This window comes from Poromitra crassiceps, assembly GCF_964638095.1.
Source record: "Poromitra crassiceps genome assembly, chromosome: 5".
Classification (NCBI taxonomy): Eukaryota; Metazoa; Chordata; class Actinopteri; order Beryciformes; family Melamphaidae; genus Poromitra; species Poromitra crassiceps.
The window spans coordinates 38842345-38866164 of NC_139642.1; the positions used below are offsets into that span (position 1 = coordinate 38842345).

Sequence of the window (23820 nt, forward strand, 5' to 3'; positions counted from 1 at the left end):
CTATATACTGATTATGATGTATTTAAAAGTATGTTTTAGCGAGATAAATGCCGCCTTCAACACTTATATGCCTGCATTAAATTTATAGGACCACGTGGATGCATGCTCACACACACACACACACACACACACACACACACACACAATCAATCACAAAGAAAAAAATAAGGTCAAATATTCCAGGTCATCTTAAAATAATCTGTTTATTCTGTATTGAAACACAGGGTTCAGTCAGAGGACACTCAGTCAGTCAGGTGTAAAGTAGTGATCTCCATTCAGCTCCATACACCATTGACTGCCTCTGTAAATGCACACTTCACTTCAGGGTCTTCAGCAAACAGACACACTGCTGTATGCTCTCCCTCTGACACAGTGTGTAGTAATAACAACATTCAACTCAAGATGGAGACAGAGTGGGAGTTTGCACGTGTGCAGGATCTATTTTGTGTCATAGTGAGATAGAACTGTCTGAGATCAACGCATCACGCATGACTTTCTTGATTGAGAAAAATTGATATGCAGATTTCCTAAAAATAGCTATCATAAAAACCTAACTAGCAAAAACACAAAAGCTAATCTGCTCTTCTGACTGCACACCGGGCATTCTCTTTTCCCTCATGGAGTTCACCCACAGGGCACATTAAGTGTTCATTTCCAACATAGCATGGATTGATTTAATTCTTCAAAGCCCTAAAGAAAAAAATATATGTATCTATGATTTATGTAAAATATGTCTTTTCATCAAAAGGCCTCTAAGCAGCCTAGTCATTACTCAGTTATACAGATGACACTTTGGCCAAAATGTATACATTAAATACATTCATTACTTATTTCAATGCACTGACGAAAACCTACCGGTATTTGTGCATAAAATGTCATGAAACAGACTGTGGCCCGGCAGTATAGCGGGGCTAAAATCATTGTCTTCAGAAGATTAGATCTGTATATAAACAATAAATAAACAACCATGGGCATCCTCCTATGTGTGTGTGCGTCATCGCTATCTTATATGGCACAGAAAAACACCAGTGGAGATAGGGGACCACATACATCCAGGGACGTGTAATAAGACTTCAGAGTGCAAACTGGATCATCTATACAGTGGACTCATACCGGTATTTATCATGTAGATACGGGAGATACTCTGTCGATCACAATGGCACCAGAGTTTCCATAAGCGTTCGCTTGTTTGAAGAGGAGTTTACAAACCTTGAGAGAGGAAGAAAAAGAGCGAGAGGCGCGCTAGCGGGTTTGAAAGCTCTCTCATTTACAGGCACTACATGTGAGGTCCTCTCATCCACATCGGTTCGTTTCAAGCGTTCCCTGCAAACTAAAAAAACAAAAAAAAAAAAAAATACAATACCAGAAGAAGTCTGAAATTAAATCCGAATGGCAGGAGTCATGTAAAAAAGAAAACCAAAACTATCAGATCCCAATGAAATCAAAGCACGAACGCTGCTATAGACACTAACGTTTACAGCAAGAGCGACTGAAAGAGGCATGTGTGTATAGGCGCAATTTGATATGCAAAGTAATCTATAATTTACACCAAAAAACAAAGAGGCCATGTAGTGTATTTACAGCAGGAGAAAAAGGCCCAAGGCTTCTTATGTTGTTTATGTCTCTCTCTCTTAGTTGTATGGTTTCTTCCATGTACGCTCTTTCTCAAATAAATTCCATCAAGATTCTGCTGCAGATAGTGCAGCTGAAGTGTGCATAGGTTCAATGGGAGAGAGAAATGTGAATCTCTTAAGAGAAAATCACCATGCAGATGTGTTCTATCGTTGAATTTCTAACTTCTCCTTTCTCTTAAATGAATTTCCCTCCCCAGATTTCCTCTCTCTCTCTCTGTCCTTCAGACACACACAGTCAGGGTGTAGAGTTATGTTATCCCAGCTGATCCTCATACTGCTTCCTGAAGCAGTCTCCAGCGGGGAAGAAGTCCCAGGATCGCTCCGAGTACATCTTCCACACATACGATTCCTGAGAGGCAGCAAGGGAGAGAGAGAGAGAATCAGGGGACGCGTCACAACATTGGATAGAAATAGATCTTTATGAAGGTAAAAGATAACCAATACAGTTTGCTTTTTAACTGACCTGTCCTGTGTGCTCCGTTTCATCTTTATTGATGAGATACATCAAGAAGAACCTGAAGGGAAAGAGAGGGAATCCCACACTGATTTGGACATTGAATTCAATGATTTTCCAGTGACTTTCAAAGTCTTGTTTGGTGAAATTCAAGGAAGTAAATTGGGATGTTTTGGGATAAGATATGTCACTGGTCTGGTTAGACTTCGTTGATTTCTCGAGTCATTTAAAAAAATAATTTACCTCTCATTTTCTAAAATTCAAATTTTCGCCCAGGGGAATTGTGTTAAACACAATGCAACTCACTGTGATTAGTCTGAGCAACATCAAGGAAATGCACTATTATTTCAAGCGGTCAAATTCACATACACTGTAAGGTAACTCACATGTTAAGTTAAGTTCACATACACTGTAAGGTAACTCACATGTTAAGTTAAGTTCACATACACTGTAAGGTAACTCACATGTTAAGTTAAGTTCACATACACTGTAAGGTAACTCACATGTTAAGTTAAGTTCACATAAGGTATCTCACATGTTAAGTTAAGTTCACATACACTGTAAGGTATCTCACATGTTAAGTTAAGTTCACATACACTGTAAGGTATCTCACATGTTAAGTTAAGTTCACATACACTGTAAGGTATCTCACATGTTAAGTTAAGTTCACATACACTGTAAGGTATCTCACATGTTAAGTTAAGTTCACATACACTGTAAGGTAACTCACATGTTAAGTTAAGTTCACATACACTGTAAGGTAACTCACATGTTAAGTTAAGTTCACATACACTGTAAGGTATCTCACATGTTAAGCTAAGTTCACATACACTGTAAGGTATCTCACATGTTAAGCTAAGTTCACATACACTGTAAGGTAACTCACATGTTAAGTTAAGTTAAGTTAAGTTCACATACACTGTAAGGTAACTCACATGTTAAGCTAAGTTCACATACACTGTAAGGTAACTCACATGTAATTGGCTAAGTTATGTTCTTCTAAGGTGTGCGTCTCGAAGCCGTGCGGTGTCGTGTCAAAGTAGTCACTCCCTATTCCACAGATGAAGCACTTTGTCTAGATGGAGAAACGGAGAAAGTTTTAGATGACACACATCCCTGTCACACACGTTCCTGTCACACACGTTCTTGTCACACACGTCCCTGTCACACACGTCTCTGTCACGCATGTCCCTGTCACACACATCCCTGTCACACACGTCCCTGTCACACACGTCCCTGTCACATACGTCCGTCACACACATCCCTGTCACACACGTCCCTGTCACACACGTCCCTGTCACACACATCCCTGTCACACACGTCCCTGTCATGCACATGCCTGTCACACGTCTCTGTCACGCATGTCCCTGTCACACACATCCCTGTCACACACGTCCCTGTCACACACATCCCTGTCACACACGTCCCTGTCACACACATCCCTGTCACACACGTCCCTGTCACACACATCCCTGTCACACACGTCCCTGTCACACACATCCCTGTCACACACGTCCCTGTCATGCACATGCCTGTCACACGTCTCTGTCACGCATGTCCCTGTCACACACATCCCTGTCACACACGTCCCTGTCACACACATCCCTGTCACACACGTCCCTGTCATGCATATGCCTGTCACACATGTCCCTGTCACACACGTCATTGTCACACACATCCCTCTCACACACGTCCCTGTCACACACATCCCTCTCACACACGTCCCTGTCACACATAATCCCAGCATAATCCCACTGAGTGTCAGCGTCTTACCTCCATGTCCTCTCTGACCTGCTCCTGCTGGTCTCTCAGCTCGCCAAAGGCATCAATGATCAGACCTGAAACACAGACATACAAGCTCTTACCAGTGTTGTAGTCAAGTCACTATATCTCAAGACCGAGATGAGTCTCGAGTCCGAGTCACTAAAGAAGAATCTGAGTCGAGTGACGAGTCCCCATTAACTGACTCCATGTCCGAGTTCGGAGTTACTGAAATGAGTGTGAATAGTTGGAACACACGTGCCTGCCTTTGCGTGAAATTGAATAATGTCACAGTATTAATATAGATATCAAGATCTTATGCCAAATTACTAGGACCTATTACAAAAAAAACCCCCAAAAAGTCCTTATCAATTAACAAGTCCGACTCCTCGTCTACAACTTCCGAGTCCCGACGCATGACTATCCAAGTCCATCAGCGGTCAAGTCCGAGTGGGGTCACGAGTCCTGAAAATGAATCAGAGTACTATAAAACTGGCTCTCACTAGTCACATTTTTGTTGAGGAGGTGTTTCTTCGTAGCTGTTGCTAGGTGACATTAACAACAAATTAGCAAATTTGAGCATGTGCACGACATCTAGGGTAGTGGTGCTGTATAGTTGAGCGGCACTGCTCTCCCCTCTCAGCTCAATTTATCTGAATGAAAATTGGTTCAGTGGTATCAATCAATCAATCAGTTTAATACATGTCCCAGAAGGGCACTTTGGTTCACATCAGGCAGTAGTGGATAATTACAACATCATTACTAGTTTGAGATTAGTAATAAAGGCTCACTTCAGAATTGTAATACATTATTACTAGTTTGAACAGTAATAAAGGCACACTTCAATATTATACAATACATAAACATTTGTTGCAATATGTACAGATTCCAAAAGACCATCTGCTGCCCTCAGCTGGGTCACTGCGTGCGCAGGGCCACCGTTGCAACTAGCTCCTCAACAACGCAAGTGGCTCGCTGTCAATCAGCGCCAGATGGATGAATCGGAGGAAAAGGGGGTGGGGGGGGGGGAAGATGATGCAAGAGCTGTCAGGGAACAAGGCGGGGGGTTTGGGTGGGGGGAAGAGCGCAGTTGCAGACGAAATATCAGGGGAGAAATTGCTGCGTCCTTGGCAGGTCGAGGAGACCAGATTAGAATAGAAATGTTTTGGTTGCCTGGAATTCCTTTCAGGTCACACAGACCAGGGTCACACAGACGAGAAAGTCAACAACAGGTGTCAAGTCTTTGGATTCTCAAACTTAGTCCATTACCCTCTTTTGCAGATCAGTGGAATTTCCATGATATAATCCACGATATAATCCATTTTTCACAGTTCAAATTCACTGACCGCCCATCTCAATTTTCATGACGTCGCCCCATAGGACAACAATGGCACAGCGGGCGCCGAGCGGTTTTTACCCCGGATCATGTGTGTGGGGCTTTACTGTCACCCAAAGCCAGTTAGGGCCGACGTCCCTATCATATCAGAAAAGCGGGATGACATCTCACTGCTACAACTTGGAAGCTAGTTTGGAACACCAGCATCCATCCAAGAACCTGCAGCAGATATCGATGGCTTTTTGTTAGTAAAGCTGATTGTATTCATGTGATGTAAGTATAACTGGTGACATGAATGTATTTTCCCAGTCGGCAGCTTGTATTCATGGTAAATCTGACATGAAATGAATGCGACATAATGATTGTGTGTGAGGAGTTCTGAATTACCCTTACTGTACAAAGCACTTGCGTTTGAGAAAAGAAACACTGTACAGTAGTTTGGAAGAAACAAAAAACAGTATAGTAGAGGCAGGACTGTCCATACCCTGGATGATAGCCAGCAGGATGACGATGACGAAGAAGAAGAAGGTGATGTCAAAGACCACTCGGTAGAGCTCATACTCATCACCGGCCGGGTCCTCGATCTCATCTCCTATGCCACCACCAGCACGTACGCCCACGTACATGTGGAACAGGTAACACTGGAGAGACACATGCAAGGGTGGAATCATCTCACTGTTTCATGACACATTTCATGACAAAATAAACTTGACTTTTATTTATTAGTTTATTTATTATTTACTAGTTATTTCTGTTGATAAATATAACACATTCATGGGAAGGAGGAATTTAAAAGGAGAATCACTTCTTTTTTTGCCTGCCAATTCCTTTACCATAACACTACTATTCAGTCAATTATCCAAACTCCTGCCATTGTATTCATCTGTTATATTTTAAAATTAATTTAAAATTGGGTTTTTATTTTAGAGTTCTGCGTTGTATTAACTTTTATGTCATTTCAATAAATTGTCGCTCACATATAGGGCTCTATTCTCCCACAGGCCATCGGCGCTATTACGGGCCTTAACCGCAAAAAAACGTGCCTTGCGCCTGTTTCGGCAAGATAGCAATAGGCTTTAGGCTGCCAAATGCGCTTTAGGCCGAATGGGCGTGGCGCAGTCCCAAAGTGGGCGTGTCGGCGCTAAATACCAGCCTAGTTATATCTTGGGAGCTGGCCTACATTTAGCGCTTTGCGCTTTTGAAAAGCAGGCCTATTCTTTGCCTTCACTGCTTCTTCTCTGTCACCCTTCTCTCTCTCTCTCTCTGAGTTCCCAGCATGCATTGTGTTTCTTCATTTCGCTACTAAATAGCCACCAAATGAGCCAAAATAGATATAAAAGGTAGTTCTAAATTAATGTGTAATGGTAACACAGCCTGCCATTGTCAACATTTCAATATTGGACCAAATAAAACCTCGAAATGAAAACACCACCCTATGTGAAACATATATGTCCTCCTGGGCATATATATACCCCTTGTCGAGTTAACGTGATTTAGAGAAGTAACAGCGGAACGCGCTTCGGAACGCGCTTCTAATGGCATCTGCTATACTGTGATGTTCCTCCAATAACTTGGCCCTATTTCACATTTAGTTTTACAATAAAAACACATTTATGCAATGACTTGACATAATGTAGGGTATATTTATGTGCATCATCCTTCCTGCAGCAGGCGAGAGAAAATGATATCTTTCTGGACAAACTTTCACCAATCTAATAGGCTATATTTTTCTAGCTGATGCATAGAACATTATTTTCACTTTGATCTTGCTATAGTGTAGCGTATTTACATGCTTGCAGTATTGAAACTGCAGTTAGATTGGTTTGAGAAGCATAATAATATGGAATAATAGCCTATAATGCAGACAGACAGGCTGGATGAAGGGAGGGGGGGGGGGGGGCAGAGCGTTTGGCTTTCATCTGGTTTTGCGGGATCACTGGAATTGGAGCTAAAAAGGCAAGCGTGCGATTCGTTTATTGCACTTATCCAATGAGCATGACGGTGCATAATTTTACGCCTAAAAGGCGTGGTTGTAATGCTTTGGGCTGCATCTAGCGCCAGCACGACGATATCAAGTGCGCCTTTCCACGCCCACTGCTTTGATCTGCGCCTGCCGCTCGGCCTAGAAACTGCGCCGATGCAACGATAGGGGCCATACTGTATATTATTAATTTCCTTCAATTATGGTATTAACTGTGATCTTGTCTTAATTGGTAATTTACATTTTACATACATGTTGACTGTCATGTTTGACAGTCTTGCATTGATATTTTAAACAGTAGTCTGTCGGTTGTGCATCAACTAATGGGGATCCACAATAAACAAACGACTAAAAGTGCACTGCAAGGCCAATACTCTAGTCTGCTATGATATGCAAATTTTGTGAGTCGGATCAGAATCTTAACCCTGACCCACCCACATGCCGCCAGTCACTCCCACTGAGTGGTCACTCCCCCTACCCATCTCTCGAACCCCGACTCTCTACAACCCTCCTATCCCTAGATACGGCCCGTTTTCCCTAGCCCCGCCCCTTTCCTTACCACACCCCCGCCCACCACCCAGATACACCTAGCCACTCCCCTTAACCTCCCTCAAATCCTGACTCCCTATGACCTACCTATCCCTAGTTACAGTCTCTTTTCCCTAGCCCTGTCCCCCTCCATTTTATATATATATATATATATATATATATATATATATATTTTCCTTCGTTTTTTTGTAAAAAAAAAAAAAAAAATCCTCCTCCCTTGACCCGACTCGGATCGGCTACACCCTTCCACCCTTCTTCAACTTTAAAACCCTATTAATTAGGGGTGTTACGATACACTCAGTTCACGATATGATACGATACACGATATTGGGTTCACGATAACGATACAATACGATATTTTAACAATATTTTTTTGCGATCAATTTGTAAGTTGAGGGGGCATTCTCCACGCTAATTTGAGTAATTTCACCATTTTCATCCTCCGTGTCTGTAATGTCCTTCGTCTGTTCAAACAAAGCAATGAAAAGGAGAGCAAGCATGCAATCAGATGCAGATCAGTACCACCATGTTCAGCTTCTTTTTCTCGCGATATGACATTTCATCTCAACGACAGATATTGTCACGTTTTGATATCGCGATATATTGTGGGACGATATATTGTGACATCCCTACTATTAATATAACAGACACTAATTGGGTTGATCTCTCCTTTAACCACTCACAGTCATCATGTCATCACACTTCATGTCCGGCTCGTCCTCGTCCTCACTCATGTTGTAGAACTTGCGGAAGAAGTTGAAGGCCACTACGGTGTAGAGGTACACCACCACAGCCAGCAAGCCCACTGTCATCATCAACTGTCATCAACACATGGATGGATCATTAGCACAAGTCAGGCGCTTCATTGTTCCTAAGAGGCAAACAGGCTTGCAGCGAGCATCCCAGGCAGCGCATTGTTACTGTGAAAATGCATGGGCCTGTACAATTCTCCAAACCTTTAGCTGCGGTAGGTTAGAACAAAACAAAATAAGAGACTGTAAATAGAGACAGTAGACAGGCACGTCCATCACCTGTTTGCCATTGTGGGTAACGGAGGACAGAATGGTGCGCAGGGTTTTGACACCCATGGCGATGTCCAGAAGATGACAGGCAAAGAAGAAGTTGTTGTAGTGTCCAAGCATAGACATTAACATGTACCACACCAGGTAGAGGAAGGTCTAAAGGAGGAAGAGAAGTGTGATTTACATAACTCAAACAGACCTTGTCTACACCACACCATACACTGCTTCCTTAACTCACATTGTCAGTGAACACAACGCCAAACTTCCAGATCTGGTACTTGATGTCAATAGATGTAATCCTGCAGAGAGGAGGTCAACCTTGTTATTTCTGTGCGATTGATTGATTGATTGACTGATTGATTGATTGTAGTATGAACTCTTTTTTGTAAAGAGTTTACATACCAGGTGAACATGGAGCTGTCAGGTTCATGTTTCTTTTCATGGGTCATGGCACTGACGTCTAGAGAGGCCAAGTCCATACCGAGCAGCTCTGCAATCCTCTCTCTGCCGTAGATGTCGCCATATTTATCCAGCACCTACACACAAACGTACAGTGTATTATATAGTCATAGTATTTTCCTGCAAACATTTTGACAATGTTTTGAATCAAATCTGTCCCACAAACTAACCTTTCTCTTCACAAACTTGTCCCAGTAGTTGTTGGGGAATGTGCTGCATTGAATGAAAAACATTTTTTTTTTAAATTATCTTAAGTCCTCAACAATGTCAGTATTTGGACATTATAGATTACTTAAATGCCCCTATAGCTCTAAACAGTTTTAGTTTCATGTCAGCGCTAAGAGTTTGTGTGTGTGTGTGTGTGATAGGTAATTTTGTAATGAAATGCATCAGTTTATCATCCATCCATCCATCAATATAGTAATGTAAGGTTTCTTACGGTGTGTTGACCACCAGTCTGTCCCATTGGCCCTTGATGTCATCGTCCTCAGGCTGCTCAGTGACATACATACCATCAAACTCCAGTTTTCTGGCCAGCTCCTTCTCTCTCTTGAAGATGACCAGAGGGAGCTAGAGGGGGGACAAACAAATTGCATTATTAAAAAAAATCAATCAATCAATCAATCAATCAATCAATCAATCAATCAATCAATCAATCATATGAAATCTACAAATCTTTACAGATCTACAAAAGTCACCAAATAAGCAGAGTTTTGTCATACCTTGAGGCAGTTGTAGCCGATGATGCAGAGGAAGGCGATGACGGTGTGGGAGATAGCGAAGAAGGTCAAGGCCGGCTGCATGTAGCCCGTGCTCTCCTCCAAGAAGTAGAACACAGGGCCTTCATCTTCCTCATCTTCTCCTCCCTCTTCCATTCCGGATCCTTCGTCCTCTGCACCAGAACCTTCAAACAGGCCTGAACCCTCAAACAGGCCTGAACCCTCAAACAGTCCAGAACCCTCTAACTCCTCCTCGCTCTGGGGGCTGTCTGACACCTGCAGAGGGCAGACAGAGAGAAGAGAGGGTAGATAGGAGGGGTTTCACTTCAAAACATGATGTATATTCAATGGGAGGAAGTTTACTGGTAATTCAAACAATATTTCAAAGATATGAATGTTGTTGTCGTCAAAATAATTACTATTGTTTGGATATCAGATGAGGGTATTGCAGATTTAACCATGTCAATTCCATGCATCCAAGGTTTTATAGTCGATTGTTTTTTGTTTTTGTTTTGTTTTTTTGATAAGGCATACTGTGTCTGATAAGGAGAGTCTGGTTCCAGGTTTAATTCAACTCAATTGTTTGTCAGTTAGGACAAAAGAGCATGCAGGTGGTTTAAGTCCAATCATTTATTCAGAGGATACATGTATGGGTAACAGGAAAGGGGGGATGTTTGTGTTAGTGAGGAGTGTGTGTGCAATCAGAGGTGTGTGAAATCAGGGTAAAGGGCAAATGGGAGGTGTGGAGGATTCTGGGATTTAGAGTCCAGTAAGCCACTCTTTTCTACAGCCGGCCTCACATTCGCTTGTACCGTAACAAAGAGTGACTGTGAGCAGAGGAGTTCAGCACAGGGAGGTCAATGACCCACGGAAGTTAAACAGTGTGGCGCCCCATAAAGAAAAAGGCTTTCATAAGCAGTTCAGCTTAAATAGCGGCCCCTAGAGGGAATGAGTAGGTGAGTAGGTGATATTCATAATGGGGTGTATGAGAATGCATGTACACCTGGATGCATGTGCATACATGATCGCAGCTATTGCGAATTCGTGCTTGGTCAGTTACATGCCAACAATCATTTTATCAGTGCCACTTTTTCCAAATGGTGAGAATCGTGTTGAGCTGTAGGGAAACACAGAAACATAAAACAGCACTTTATCTAGAACAGACCTTGTAGAAGAGCAGGATGAAATTGAGAGCGAAGGTAACGAACAGGGCCAGGAAACGCAGGTTGTAGAAGTTACGACACAAGTAATTCTGAGAGCGAATAAAGAAGAGGGCAAGACTTCAATCATCTCACCAGAAACATACAGGTAACATTTTATTGTCTTATTCCAGTGTATTAATTAACACATGGAAATGTTTACCTGTTTCCAATCATCTATTTCTCTGACAGTGCGAATAGCAATTAACAACATTAATTCAAATGTATTCTGTAACATAATATTATTATAAAGGAGGGAATCACCATGAATTTAATTCTCTGAATATCCAGCTCATTCCAGAGCTCAAAGCCTTGCTCAGCAGTTTTCTTCTCCTTCTTAGCCTTGGTCTTCACTTTCTCCTCCTCTACCGGCTCAGGCTCTGCCTCTTTTACCTCGGGTTCAGGCTCCGCCTTCTCTGTCTTCTCACCATTCTCGGTGCTGGAGGAGAGACAGGAGGGAAACTTAGGTGAAGTTCCTTGTAACATGTATTACCAAGAGCAAAATAACCGATCTTTTACATACTGTAGATCACCTTAACATAGATCAGCAATTTGCTTGTCTGGACACATTAGTGTACAGTACACATTCTTCCATCTGATAATGGAATACAGCTGATAATGTTAACAGATTTTTATGTACACTTGCAAATATGCTGTAAACAGATATGTAAACCTGTAAATCTGTCATTAGTGAACTGAGCACTATTTGGGGGGCATGACAAAGACACTGGGGGCCCTATCTTGGTACAGGCGATATCCCCTATTTGCGCTTGCGCACCTGTTTGCATGCCTTAACAATAGCAGTCCGCCTTGTGCAAATGTCCAGGTGTTATGCCGAGTTTTGCACCCCCGCCTGGCAGCAGCTAAACGCATCCCCACCTCACGGGAGCATATTGTAATGATTTATACAGAAATGTAACTGTTTAAAAGTGATATAATTGTCTGGGTAGACGTGAGCTCCCTGTTTTCGAACTTAAAACAGCCCCGAAATATGGTGGGGATGCAATTCTCGGCTGAGATGCGGAAATGTTCACGGCACCTGCCGCAGGCGCAAATTAGAGCCGTGCCAAATCATCTGCGCCCCCAAAATGCCAGCACAAACTGGATTTGGGCAGTCTTAAGCACCAGAATTATTCACAGGTGTGGCCAGGCAATGCCTGGGCGTTACATCAATAAAACCAATCAGATAGACTAATTCTGAAGGAGTGGAAGTCCCCCTCTCCACCTTCTTTTCAGCTGTGGCTGACGGACATGGTCTCGGTTATACATATGGAGAGACTCCGGTTTCTGAGGACCAATTCATTTAGGAAATTCACAATTATCTGGGACCCATTTCTAGCCTACTTAGATGAGGTTAAGAGCGACAAGTAACTTGCTCAGCTGACTTCTCATGGACCCCTTGCATGGGATTCCACACATATTTCTTACAAGCACATAGGCACGTGACGCGGCTGGTAGCGCCATGTTGTAAGATTAACGTTGATATATATATGTATATATATATATATATATATATATACTGGGGGCCCTATCTTGGTACAGGCGATATCCCCTATTTGCGCTTGCGCACCTGTTTGCATGCCTTAACGATAGCAGTCCGCCTTGTGCAAATGTCCAGGTGTTATGCCGAGTTTTGCCTGGCAGCAGCTAAACACATCCCCACCTCACGGGAGCATATTTGAATGATTTATACAGAAATGTAACTGTTTAAAAGTGATATAATTGTCTGGGTAGACGTGAGCTGTTTCTTTCGTTTTTCATCTGAGCCTGTTTTTGTTTTCTATGTTCTGAAAATTACAAAATAAGATATGAAAAAACAAACAAAAAAAACAATCAGATTCCCGTCTCGCAATCGCTGTGCGAGGCATGCAATATGCTGTAATTCTCTCCATGCGTAGGACAGAGAGAGATGGAGAGAGCTTGTTGACAGATCGTCTGTGGTGCCAACGACCCTCTGGGTTATGGGATAGGTGAAGGTGAATAGCCTATTGCAAGTAGGCTAATGTCCATTGTCCAACAGGTTTTCTCAATTAATTTCCCTCTTTGCGATGTGATAAAAGTTTCTCAGTGAGTTATAGTTGATTGCCTCACTGAATTATCTGCTAATACCCAATATTAGCAGTAGAATTTGATGTCCTGGCGTGGCACTTCCGAGCGTAATGACATATCCAAAATGAATTTTACTCTGCACTGCACAGGGATTATGGTGCGCTCCAGCACAGCGGGGTATTTAGTGCGTAAGAGGTGCTTTTAAAACCTCTTAGCGCAAAGTAATTGCGCGCTGCTGACGATAGGAGAATGCCATCTATCCCCACATTTTTGCGTCGAAACGCCTGGTTTGGCATGTGGCACGCCTATGTCCAGTACAATCATAACGGGCATGTGCTTGTGCACGCCCCCAATTTGAATTGCGCGCGGCGTTAAACGAGCGCAGACGCTAAATTATCGCTTTTGCGAAGATAGGGCCCAGTACAGTATCTCTATCTTCAGTTTGTTCTATTTGTTATTTTATTATTATTAGTTGTATTGAAATCTACTCTATATCCTATCCTCTGCTGCTGCAATTTATTGCCATATACTGTATCACCAACAGGTGGAAAACTTACTCTGCTTTCTCGGTCTCTTGGGGAGGCTGTTCCTCGTGTGCAGGTTCTCCTTCTGTTCCTCCCGTTGCTGCTTCCAACTGTTCCAATGATAGCAGTTAATTAATAGATTAATTGCAAATGCACACATGACATAAACAGTACATAAAATACTGTACATATCTATCAGAAAGAGAGACCATCTCACCAGTTTCCTCTTCAGCAGCGGAGTGCCTTCTGGAGTCGGAGGCTCCTCAGCAGTCGTCTCACCAAAGTCTCCAAGTCCACCAGGAGTATCAAAGCCAGGCAGGCGACCTTCCCTGTCCTCCCCATCCTCCTCCTCCTCCTCTCCTCCTCCTGCCTCCATGTGGTCTGCTGTTCCGTCTGCGTCTTTGACCTCTCTGGCCCCCGGTTCAGGAGGAAGATCCCCGTGAACCTCATCCTGTGTTGGGTCCGGCATACTGGCAAGGATCTCAGTCACTGTCATCTTCTTGGCCCCTTCCACTAAGCCCCCACCGAACAGTACCTTCCAAATAAGCGTGAAGAAGCCCTTACATACACTATAAACAAAGATCAGGATACCCATCAGAACGGTGTAGATAAAGGTCACCAGTCCAACCACCATCTCCTTCACCGTCATCTTCCGTAACTTGCGGTAGCGACGCCGCAGGTTACGGAAGGTGAACATGTTAAAGAAGTCGACCACGCTCTTCAGGAAGTCAGCGAAGGCTGAAGTGGACTCTGTAGATGTCTCCTCTCCGTTGGCTTCGTCTCCTTCTCCGGTGTCTCCCTCACTTCCACCTCCACCTCCGCCTTCCTCTTCCTCTTCGTCATCTTCCTCTTCCACACCATCTCCCTCCGGCTCAGAGATTGATGCGGCAATATTCATCTCAAAGATGGTGTCCTCGCAGAAGTTGACAAAGAGCTCCATCTTCTCGCTCTCTCCACCCTCATTGACCACATCAAAGATGAACTGCCGCTTGGACTCTCTGACTTGTGGCATCTCCCACTGGTTGCGGTTTGCCTCGCTGATCTCAAAGTAAATACGCTCGATCTTCCTACTGGCGCCCATTATCTCAATGCGGCCCAGGAAGGGGCGGAAGTAGTTGAGCACGTGCTCAGCCTGCTCCAGGAAGTTCTGGAGGCGCGTGTCATGGGGAACGTGTTCAGAGAGGTTGGTCAGCAGAACGGCAATGTTGAAACCAATGTCCTTGGCCGGCTCCTGGAAACGGTCAGCAAACTCCTCAAAGTTGATCATCTCATTTTCATCAGCCTCTGAGCAGGACAGGAGAAACTGGATCTCTGAGGGAGAGTACTGCTTCTGGCTGTCCATGGCCTTGGAAAAGTCCTTCTTGGAGATTAGCCCACGGGGGTCAGTCACATAGTCACGGAAGGCATCGGATGCCACTATGTCCTTGAGCTTGAGGAACATGTCAAAGAACTTGAGGATCATCTCCACATTGCTGGAGGACTCCACTAGCATGTCCACCATCTGTCGAGCAATGGTGCCATTCACAATGTTGCCTAAGAGCAGTGAGAAGTGAGAAGAGATGAAGAAAATGTAGGTATGTGATAGAGGAAAGGATAATATAAGGTTGAGATGTCAATCTTACCCTCAAGCAGAGACAGCAGCATCACCACCATGTCTTTCTGCAGGTCCAAGAGCTCCTTCAACAGCCCAATTTGACTGGAGTCCTGGAACACAAAGTCCAAACACACAAGAAAAACACATGTACAGTAGAGAAAACACTATTCTTAACAGTCAGACACGACTCTCATTCTCATTATAACGATACAATAAAAACCACAGTTTTAATTTGAGAGTATATATGCTCCTTTCTGGTAGGTTTCTGCTGTGAAAGTTAATTACAAAACTACATATAGTACATTGTGAAAGATAAAACAGTGTGAAAGACACTACCTCAAAGTGTGTTCTACTCCAGAAACGATCCTGTTTGCATTTTTAAATAAAAAATACACACATAATATACATACATATCTTCTTTTTTTACATTTCATCACAAATACCTTAATACAGTACAATAGTCACTGAATGTGATGACAGACAGACAGACACTGGAAAGACACAGTAAGGCAGGAATGATAGAGAGGAGGGAAATGCCTCTGTTAAACAGCACGGCCTTTCTTTCCCCTTTGCCTGAAAAGGTGGCTGCAGCATGGGAGCAAGGAATACATGAACATGTTTGCAGAGGCTGATCATAATGTAGCACTCCTGAAGACCTGCACCAGCAGATAACAAGAGTCACACGTCATTCTGTTTGAAGACCTGCACCAGCAGATAACAAGACACATGCGTCATTCTAGGCTGTTTGTGGTGGTTTCAAACTGGTGGAGATCTAAAGGAAAAGTGGGATGGGACAGGCAAACATCAAGGGGCGGCATTAGCTCAGGAGCTAATGCCTGGGGATTGGAAGGTTCCCGGTTCGAGGCTGGCTCCTCCCGGTAGTGTGTCGAAGTGTCCTTGAGCAAGATACTGAAGCCCTAACTGCTCCATCACTGTCGGTGTGTGAGTGTGAATGGGTGAATGTGAGGTATTCATGTAAAAGCGCTTTGGGTAATCGATAGACTATATAAAATGCACTATAAATTAGGGCATTCACGACTAGTGAATTTGACTAGTCGTCCCTAAAGGTAGTCGACTAGTCGTTTTTTTTTTTTTTTTTTTTCTTTATATTTAAGAAAGAACATGAGGTATTTACACGACATGCATGGACTATCATATCCCATATCCCATATCCCCCACAAAGAACATCAAAACACAACAAAACAAAACAAGAAAACTGAATAAGATACACAATAATCCAAGAACAAACAAGACTATTGGACAAACAACCAAACAAAAACAATGCATTCAGCTCCTATCCTGATAAGCCTAATGACACTGTTGTAAAAAGTTCTTAAAGTCAAACTCTGTATGTGGTTGCCATATTTTGGGGATGTCTAAGAATCTGCCTTTGCTCTTGTAGTAAACGTATGGTAGCTTGAGAGTTCATTCCACCAGTGAACTACAGCTGGGGGATTGGATGCTTTCCAATTTAAAGCTATGCATTTCCTAGCTGCAAACAGGGCAAGATCTATGTATTTACTTTGAATGCATTGTTTTTGTTTGGTTGTTTGTCCAATAGTCTTGTTTGTTCTTGGATTATTGTGTATCTTATGCAGTTTTCTTGTTTTGTTTTGTTGTGTTTTGATGTTCTTTCTGGGGGATATGGGATATGATAGTCCATGTATGTCGTGTAAATACCTCATGTTCTTTCTTAAAGATTATTATTTTATTTTTTTTAACGACTAGTCGACTACTAAGCACAGTGTCGACTAGTGGTTTTAGTAGTCGACTAGTCTGTGAATGCCCTACTATAAATACAATCCATTTACATGGGGGCCTCCTCAGAATTTAAAGGAACTAAGGTCTAAATGACAGTAATCATGAGATATGTATTTCTATTTCCACAACAAATCTATAAAGCTTGGCATAAACATGTCTTTAAACTCGCCATTTGGTGTTTATAGTGTGTTCCCCTTTAAGAACGGGGTACAAACTTTGAAAACATAGCTTACCTAGCACTAATTCTTCAGACATTTCAGTAACTTGATGTCTCTTCTCTGAATAGGCAATCAGAGATCAGAATGGAGTCTTTTCACTGACAAATATAATTGGCTTGTTTAAAGAAAAACGATGTATTCCAGGAGATGCAAAGGAACAAAAACATTAATTGCTGCAGAGGGAATAAATAAAAAGATAGAATAAAAGAGGATGCATTAAGCTGGGCAGCGGAGAATGAGATGAAGCGTGAGTTATTTAAAGAAGCATGAGGGGCCTGTGGATGAGATGGCATCAGTGAAGAGACACAGATTCTTACGCCATTTCGTAGTGCGGGATCGGACTGCATCTAACGAGGGTTACACATGAGAATAAAAATGTTACCCATCAACATTTTTACTTCATTTTTGTATTTGTCTAGACCTACATACATCTCTCAAAGTTTATGTAAAAACATTTGGTCTTGAGCTTTTAGTTCTGTGAAACTTTGACAGCAGCAGCTAGACTCCTCATCAGGCCAACATCTATGCTATTTTCTGTATAGTGGAAATCAGAAACATGTGAGCTTTACTGCCCAATTTAAAACACAAGAAAATACATCTACATAACATGTTTACAGTCCAATATTCAAATGTTTTTGTACAATAAAAGTACAAAAACCTTAAACACTATTTTTGCTCTATGCCTATGACTCTCAACTCAGAGAGAAATTCAAGTTATAGAAATACAAAAATGCATTGTTATCAAAAGCATCGGGGAAGCAATCACACTGTCACATGATTAGATTGAGTCAGACACACTGCAGCTCTGTTAGGTCAAACAAGACAGATTGCATACATATTATTCACACAAACCAGACACGCATTATTGTCTAAAGCGCTGTCAAACTGAAAACTAGTCAGTACGGAATGAACAGATTCTTCAATTAGGTGAAGTAGATTCATTATACAGAATTAGTGATGTGTAAAATGAGAGAAAGTGAAAAATTACAACAGTTAAGTGGGGAAGTAAGAGAAATAGGGAGTAACAGGTTTTTATCAGATTGTTTCTGTCATCTAAACCAACACTAACGCAGGTCGCATTCACACCTTTTAGTGAAACTACACAATTCATGGCTTACTTTCCAACACTGAAGGTCTTTGCACACACAGTGCATTTTCTCTCTCTGTATTATGTGATTTTTAATCCATCATCCGAAAACACAGACGGGTCAACAGCAGAAAATCGAACCTATTCTGAAAACTTTAATGACGGACGAACATTTCAGAGTCAGTGTGGAAACGTGAGTGACAGAACACGAGGTCATATTTATTTTAAAACGTGTGACAATTTTGGACGAAAAATACGGACTTGATGTGCAACCCACCTACTGTAAATATCACCAAATGTAAATATCATCTGTCAATAATACAATCTTTTTTTTTATTAAATGAAATTAAATTCCATTAAATTTCATTAAATTTCATTTTCATTCATTGTTTCATAATGTGTTTTGGGAAGAGTTGTGATGCCTTTTGATCAGGGCTAAACTTGACCTGAACTTACATAATTTAAGCCAGTAACTTACCTGTTTTTACTGGCATGGTAAGAGAGCGTGGACATTTAGTCAATAAAATAGCATGTGTATGTGTATTGTAAATGAATGAGCTTTTTGAGGCCATTTACACAGGGACAGCTGGTATCAATGGGCTAGGGGGGCTAAGCCCTCCCTATCATTTCCAATAAAATGAGAAAAGTATTATTATTATTTATTCTTTACATACATTATATCAAACAAATTTAGAATTGGTTGTTTATGTTGGTGTAACCTATAGAGCAGCAACAGCGCCATCTGTAGTCACAAGAAAATCATCAAATTGGGCTAGCTTTGTCCAGCCCCAAGACACTAGTGTCAGGCTTCAATCACCTTCGTTATAAGTGATTGACAGGTGTCTGGCACGCCCCCCTTGAGCTGCCGCCGTCTACGGCTCATTTGGGCTAAACTCCTGCAGCCCACCAGACAGAAGGGAGAGGAGGCGGGCCAACAAGACTCTTCACAACCAATGACAGCTCCAATGAGATTCACACACATGGACTACCGTATTTACTTCCTCATCCATTTTCCTTCATGTTTGACGGGGGGAAATTACAAGTGTAGAGACTGGAGGCACATTGGCACAAAGGGACACAACAAAATCGTAAGTTTTGTGTTACGTGGTTTGAAGCAGACAACAGCTGTTGCTCGTTAAGACATCAAAGGGAAAAGACGTGGACAGCTCTCGCTCTCTCTCTCTCTCTCCTCCCAATTGTTGTCTGATAAAGACGACTGAAATCTGTGGGAATGTGTTGGTTTTGAATGTAGTCTGTTCTATCATGTAGCCTATCACACCATTCTTGCATACTGTATCTTGTTTTTGTTAAAATGGTATGTGCTATTGTGTAGCCTACAGAGCAAAATAGTCAAATTGTGTGTGTGTGTGTGTGTGTGTGTGTGTGTGTGTGTGTGTGTGTGTGTGTGAGAGAGAGAGTGTGTGTGTGTGTGAGTGTGTGTGTGTGAGAGAGAGAGAGAGAGTGAGTGATACAGAAGGTTTTGCATCAGGCAAGTGTCGTTTGTTGCTGCAATTTGGTATCTCGGATGCTGCTGTTGCTGCAGCATGAGCTATTGATGGTTATAATTTTTTAGCCCCTCCACCCAATATCACCACCAGCCGTCACTGCATTTACACCTGGCGTGTGTTTTCTGCCATCAGATTGCAATCAGATTGTGCTTGACCACTTGAAATGCCAGGTGTAAACGCCCCCAAGACACATTGAAGAAGGATTGCAATCTGATCAGCCAATGAAATCAGGCTAATGTGGTCAAGCACAATCTGATTGCAATCTGATGGCAGAAAACGCATGTTAACGCCAGGTGTAAATGGCCTCTGTGTGATATTATCATGGCCACTTTTATTTATGCAATAAGTAGAGAGAGACAGCACTGTATATGCTTTTACCAACTGTACTAAGAAGCTCCTCAAGTGACCACCTTTAACTGTGTAATAATTACAATACATTTAAATGCTTAATGCTCTGTCTAATTTGCCCAATCTGCATCCTGAGTAATCTCTCTCACCAGGCCCGGCGTTGGGGGCGGGCCCTCTGCTCGATCTAGAGGAGAGCAGAGCAAGGAACTAACCATTCTACACTGAAATGGATATTGATGTGATGGGTATATATACCACTGTCATAACATGTGTGTATCACTTAGGGTGTCGAGTCATAGTCTATTTTTTATTTGTCTTTATTGAATGTTCCAAAAATGCATGTTTAACTAAGAATAAGCTAATGATTATTTCCACCCACCACTTATTTAATTTGGTTACTTTCCTGTCGAAAGTTTGTAAGAAAAAAAGCATGCTGGGAGAAATATGCAAATGTATTTGTCCAATGCTCCAATGGCATTGCTCCCTGTCAGAACTTGCTTGGATGTCCTAGTAGCAAAAGTAAACACATAAATGAATAGCAGATGATGTCAGGGTTTAGCAAACCCAGACTGCAATGCTGAGTGAGTGAGCTAGTAATTTAAAATGAGATATTCCCATCTCCACCTTCCTTTCAGCTCTGGCTGATGGACATGGTCTCAGTTAGTTGTATGGAGAGAGACTCAGCTAGGTTCCTGAGGACCAACTCACTGAAGAAATTTTCAACTATCATGGAACCCGTCCCTGGTTTACTTTGCATGGTTAAAAGCGACAAGTAACTTGCCCAGCTGTTCTCTCATGGACCACTTGCGTGGTATACCATGCGCAACACCTCGTATAAGCACATAACATAAACACCTTATGTGGCTGGTACAGCAGCACCACATTTTGGTGTTGGAATGTTGATAATATATGAACTTTTTTTTTCTTCTTCCTGTGTCTGAGCCTGTTTTTGTTCTTATGAATGAAAAATGAAATATTGGGGGGGGGGGGCATTCTTTCCCAAGGTCCACCCCCCCTTGGAGTGCCCCCCCCAAGCTAATTAAATGCCCCCTCTGTAATTTGGGTCTGGAGCCGGGCCTGTCTCTCACTCTCTCTCTCTATCTCTCACTTTCAATAATTTATGGCTCAGTAAAGAGGCAGAAACAAGCTGACAAAGAAAAGACCACACAGGAAAGTGTAGAGGAAAAAAACAAGTAAAGACTTCATTAAATAAAAGAATAATCAAATAAATACATACTTTACTCTGCAGGAACCACGAGAAAGACAGTTCACAAAATTAGTGTACTCAAAGTGGGCATTTAGATACATGGTAATTCCATCATTAAAAACAAACTAATTGACAGATACACCCTTAAAAAAAACATTAGTTCATGGTGTATTTTTTTCCAGGTCTAATTCAGCAACAAACTCTGAGATATTATTAAATCGTTAAACAGAGGCAAACTACAGTATTTCTTGGTGATATACATTATTTACCCAGTGCTGTGCAAAATATGTAAAAAAAAATAAAAAAAATAAAAAGCTATTTATTTGGTAATTTCTTACCTGAGCCAACTTCATCATCAGGTGAGCAAAGACGTGCAGGAAGCCGACAACAGCATCCCACAACCTGCTGTGGGCCAGAGACTGCTGGTTACCAGTACAGGGACCCTGAGGAAGGGGGGGGGGGAGAGACTTTTACCTTTTGGTGTTCTTTAATAAAACATCTCACTTTTAAGAAACACCTGAAAAACAGCCACAGTATCTAAAAACTCTGCACACTCAACCAACACTCTCGCTCCCCAAAAAACCACCCAGCCTCGCACTCACAAAATATCATCACCCTAAACTTTTTGAAGAAGTTCCATTCACAGGTTCATATTAATGAGCACAGTTGGGAATCTAGTCTGTGAACAAGAAGAGGCAAGATACTTTTTCCGATGTCCGATTTCTGCACTTTCCTGGTCAAAATAAATATTTTCTACCAAAAGCTTTTCTGTGGTTACATTAGGAGCTGCCATCTGTCAATCACAAACCCATTAAGGTCAACAAGACACAACAAAGTAAAACACTTCCATCCATTACGTTCAATGGAAAATAAAGCTTGATTAAATGAAGTGTGATGTAAAACAGTAGAGGAATGCAAGCAATGACCAAAAAACTACAGGTACTGCCTTCTACAGAGAGAGAGAGAGAGAGAGAGAGAAACCCCTACCCAAATAGAAGGTCCAATCCTACACAATTCTACCGTTAATCTACCAAAACCCAGCCTCCTTACCTGGATGTACTCAGTCAAGCTGTTGAAGACCTGTTTGGCCACAGTCATTGCTTTGGAGAAATTCCTCTTTCCGGGGTCATCAATGATGTCTTTCCCTGAGTAGTACCAGTAGAAGTCACTGATGGACTCCTGCAGACGGGGGAAGAAGAACGTAATAACTACTGCATATAGACAGCAAGTTACTGCTGCATTGAGGATGACATTACAGGACAGAGGCTAAGGAGAGGACTAACTGATATAAATTGGCTCCATGTTGCACCATACTCAGATTATGACAGGAAGGTGCTAAAAGACAGACCTCCTATCAAGTGCATTCAGGGACTGTAGTGTTTTCTGTAATCCCGCTTACTACTGTAGATGCCCCATTGATTCTTCTAGGATAATGGTTCTCAAACTTTTGTGGCTTCAGGACCCACTTTCCTTGATTTCTGAATCCAAGTATCGCCTTTACCTGACTACAACATTTTGCTTAGAAAACTGCAAGAGAAAACTATAGCATATAATGCAATGAATGAAGGATAACCCACTTTTGAAGAATATGACGAATAATTAAAGTCCCTGGAAACCAAAATCCACAAAAACGTTCTAACTATGTTATTTAGGGTCTTATGTTAGTAATTTTGTGCCTCCGAAATTATTATACATTACTTTCAACCCAAAGCCTTAAAATCGACACTTTTCTACAAGATTCTACAAAGTACTTCCTCATTGAAGACAGCAGTGCGCGAGGTGCTAAAACGCAGGAGCTTATGACGTCATAAGCTCTATATAACCTTTGTACACGCGCGCAATCCGCACCCACCCTCCTTTTGTCCGTTCTTTGCCCCCAGTGACAGCGCTCCCTCGCTGTCCGTCTCCCTCCCACTCTGTGTGCCGTCGTGCCAGGGGACACCTCGGCATTCCGAAATGTCGGCACTCCGAAATACCGGCATTCCGACAAAATTGAGATCTGTCTCGCCATTGCGAAAGAACCCTCCCCCCAGACCCTAACCCTAAACCTAACCTCTCCCACCCCCCACGCCTAAGCCTAACCTCCCCCAGAACCTAACCTCTCGGTGAAACATTTTTTGGAGATAAAAAGGGCCGCCTCTCCGAAAGCATAGAAGTCAATGATCGGAATGCCGACACTTCGGAATGGCGAGGTGTCCCCGTCGTGCCAAGCGCTATGCTTCTCTCTCTCTCTCTCTCTCTCTCTCTCTCTCTTTCTCTCTCTCTTTCTCGGGACTAGTGAGAGAGAGAGCACAGAGAGAGACACACAGGCTGGTGACGCGAGGTTACTCTCTCTCACACACACACACACACACACAAACAGACACTCCACAGCACGAGTGCTGTGTCACTCGATCTCTTTCTCCGTTTC

The 23820-nt window shown here is 42.4% G+C and overlaps 1 protein-coding gene across 1 annotated transcript in view; it reads right to left on the bottom strand.

Annotated features, from left to right (window-relative positions):
* Positions 1 to 1866: 1866 nt before the first annotated feature.
* Positions 1867 to 23820, bottom strand: part of ryr1b (ryanodine receptor 1b (skeletal)) — a 129163-nt gene continuing 107209 nt past the window's right edge. Inside the window, exons 88-108 of the mRNA XM_083636928.1 lie at positions 22461 to 22589; positions 21749 to 21853; positions 17578 to 17607; positions 15618 to 15647; positions 15310 to 15391; positions 13905 to 15220; positions 13721 to 13797; positions 11379 to 11553; positions 11081 to 11167; positions 9919 to 10191; positions 9636 to 9766; positions 9367 to 9409; positions 9140 to 9273; positions 8976 to 9036; positions 8747 to 8893; positions 8399 to 8533; positions 5670 to 5826; positions 3862 to 3926; positions 3063 to 3163; positions 2098 to 2149; positions 1867 to 1983 (exon numbers count right to left, since the gene is read on the bottom strand). Coding sequence (XP_083493054.1) covers positions 1888 to 1983; positions 2098 to 2149; positions 3063 to 3163; positions 3862 to 3926; positions 5670 to 5826; positions 8399 to 8533; positions 8747 to 8893; positions 8976 to 9036; positions 9140 to 9273; positions 9367 to 9409; positions 9636 to 9766; positions 9919 to 10191; positions 11081 to 11167; positions 11379 to 11553; positions 13721 to 13797; positions 13905 to 15220; positions 15310 to 15391; positions 15618 to 15647; positions 17578 to 17607; positions 21749 to 21853; positions 22461 to 22589 — 3426 coding nt within the window. The 3' untranslated portion in view covers positions 1867 to 1887. The remainder of the gene's footprint in view (positions 1984 to 2097; positions 2150 to 3062; positions 3164 to 3861; positions 3927 to 5669; positions 5827 to 8398; positions 8534 to 8746; positions 8894 to 8975; positions 9037 to 9139; positions 9274 to 9366; positions 9410 to 9635; positions 9767 to 9918; positions 10192 to 11080; positions 11168 to 11378; positions 11554 to 13720; positions 13798 to 13904; positions 15221 to 15309; positions 15392 to 15617; positions 15648 to 17577; positions 17608 to 21748; positions 21854 to 22460; positions 22590 to 23820) is intronic.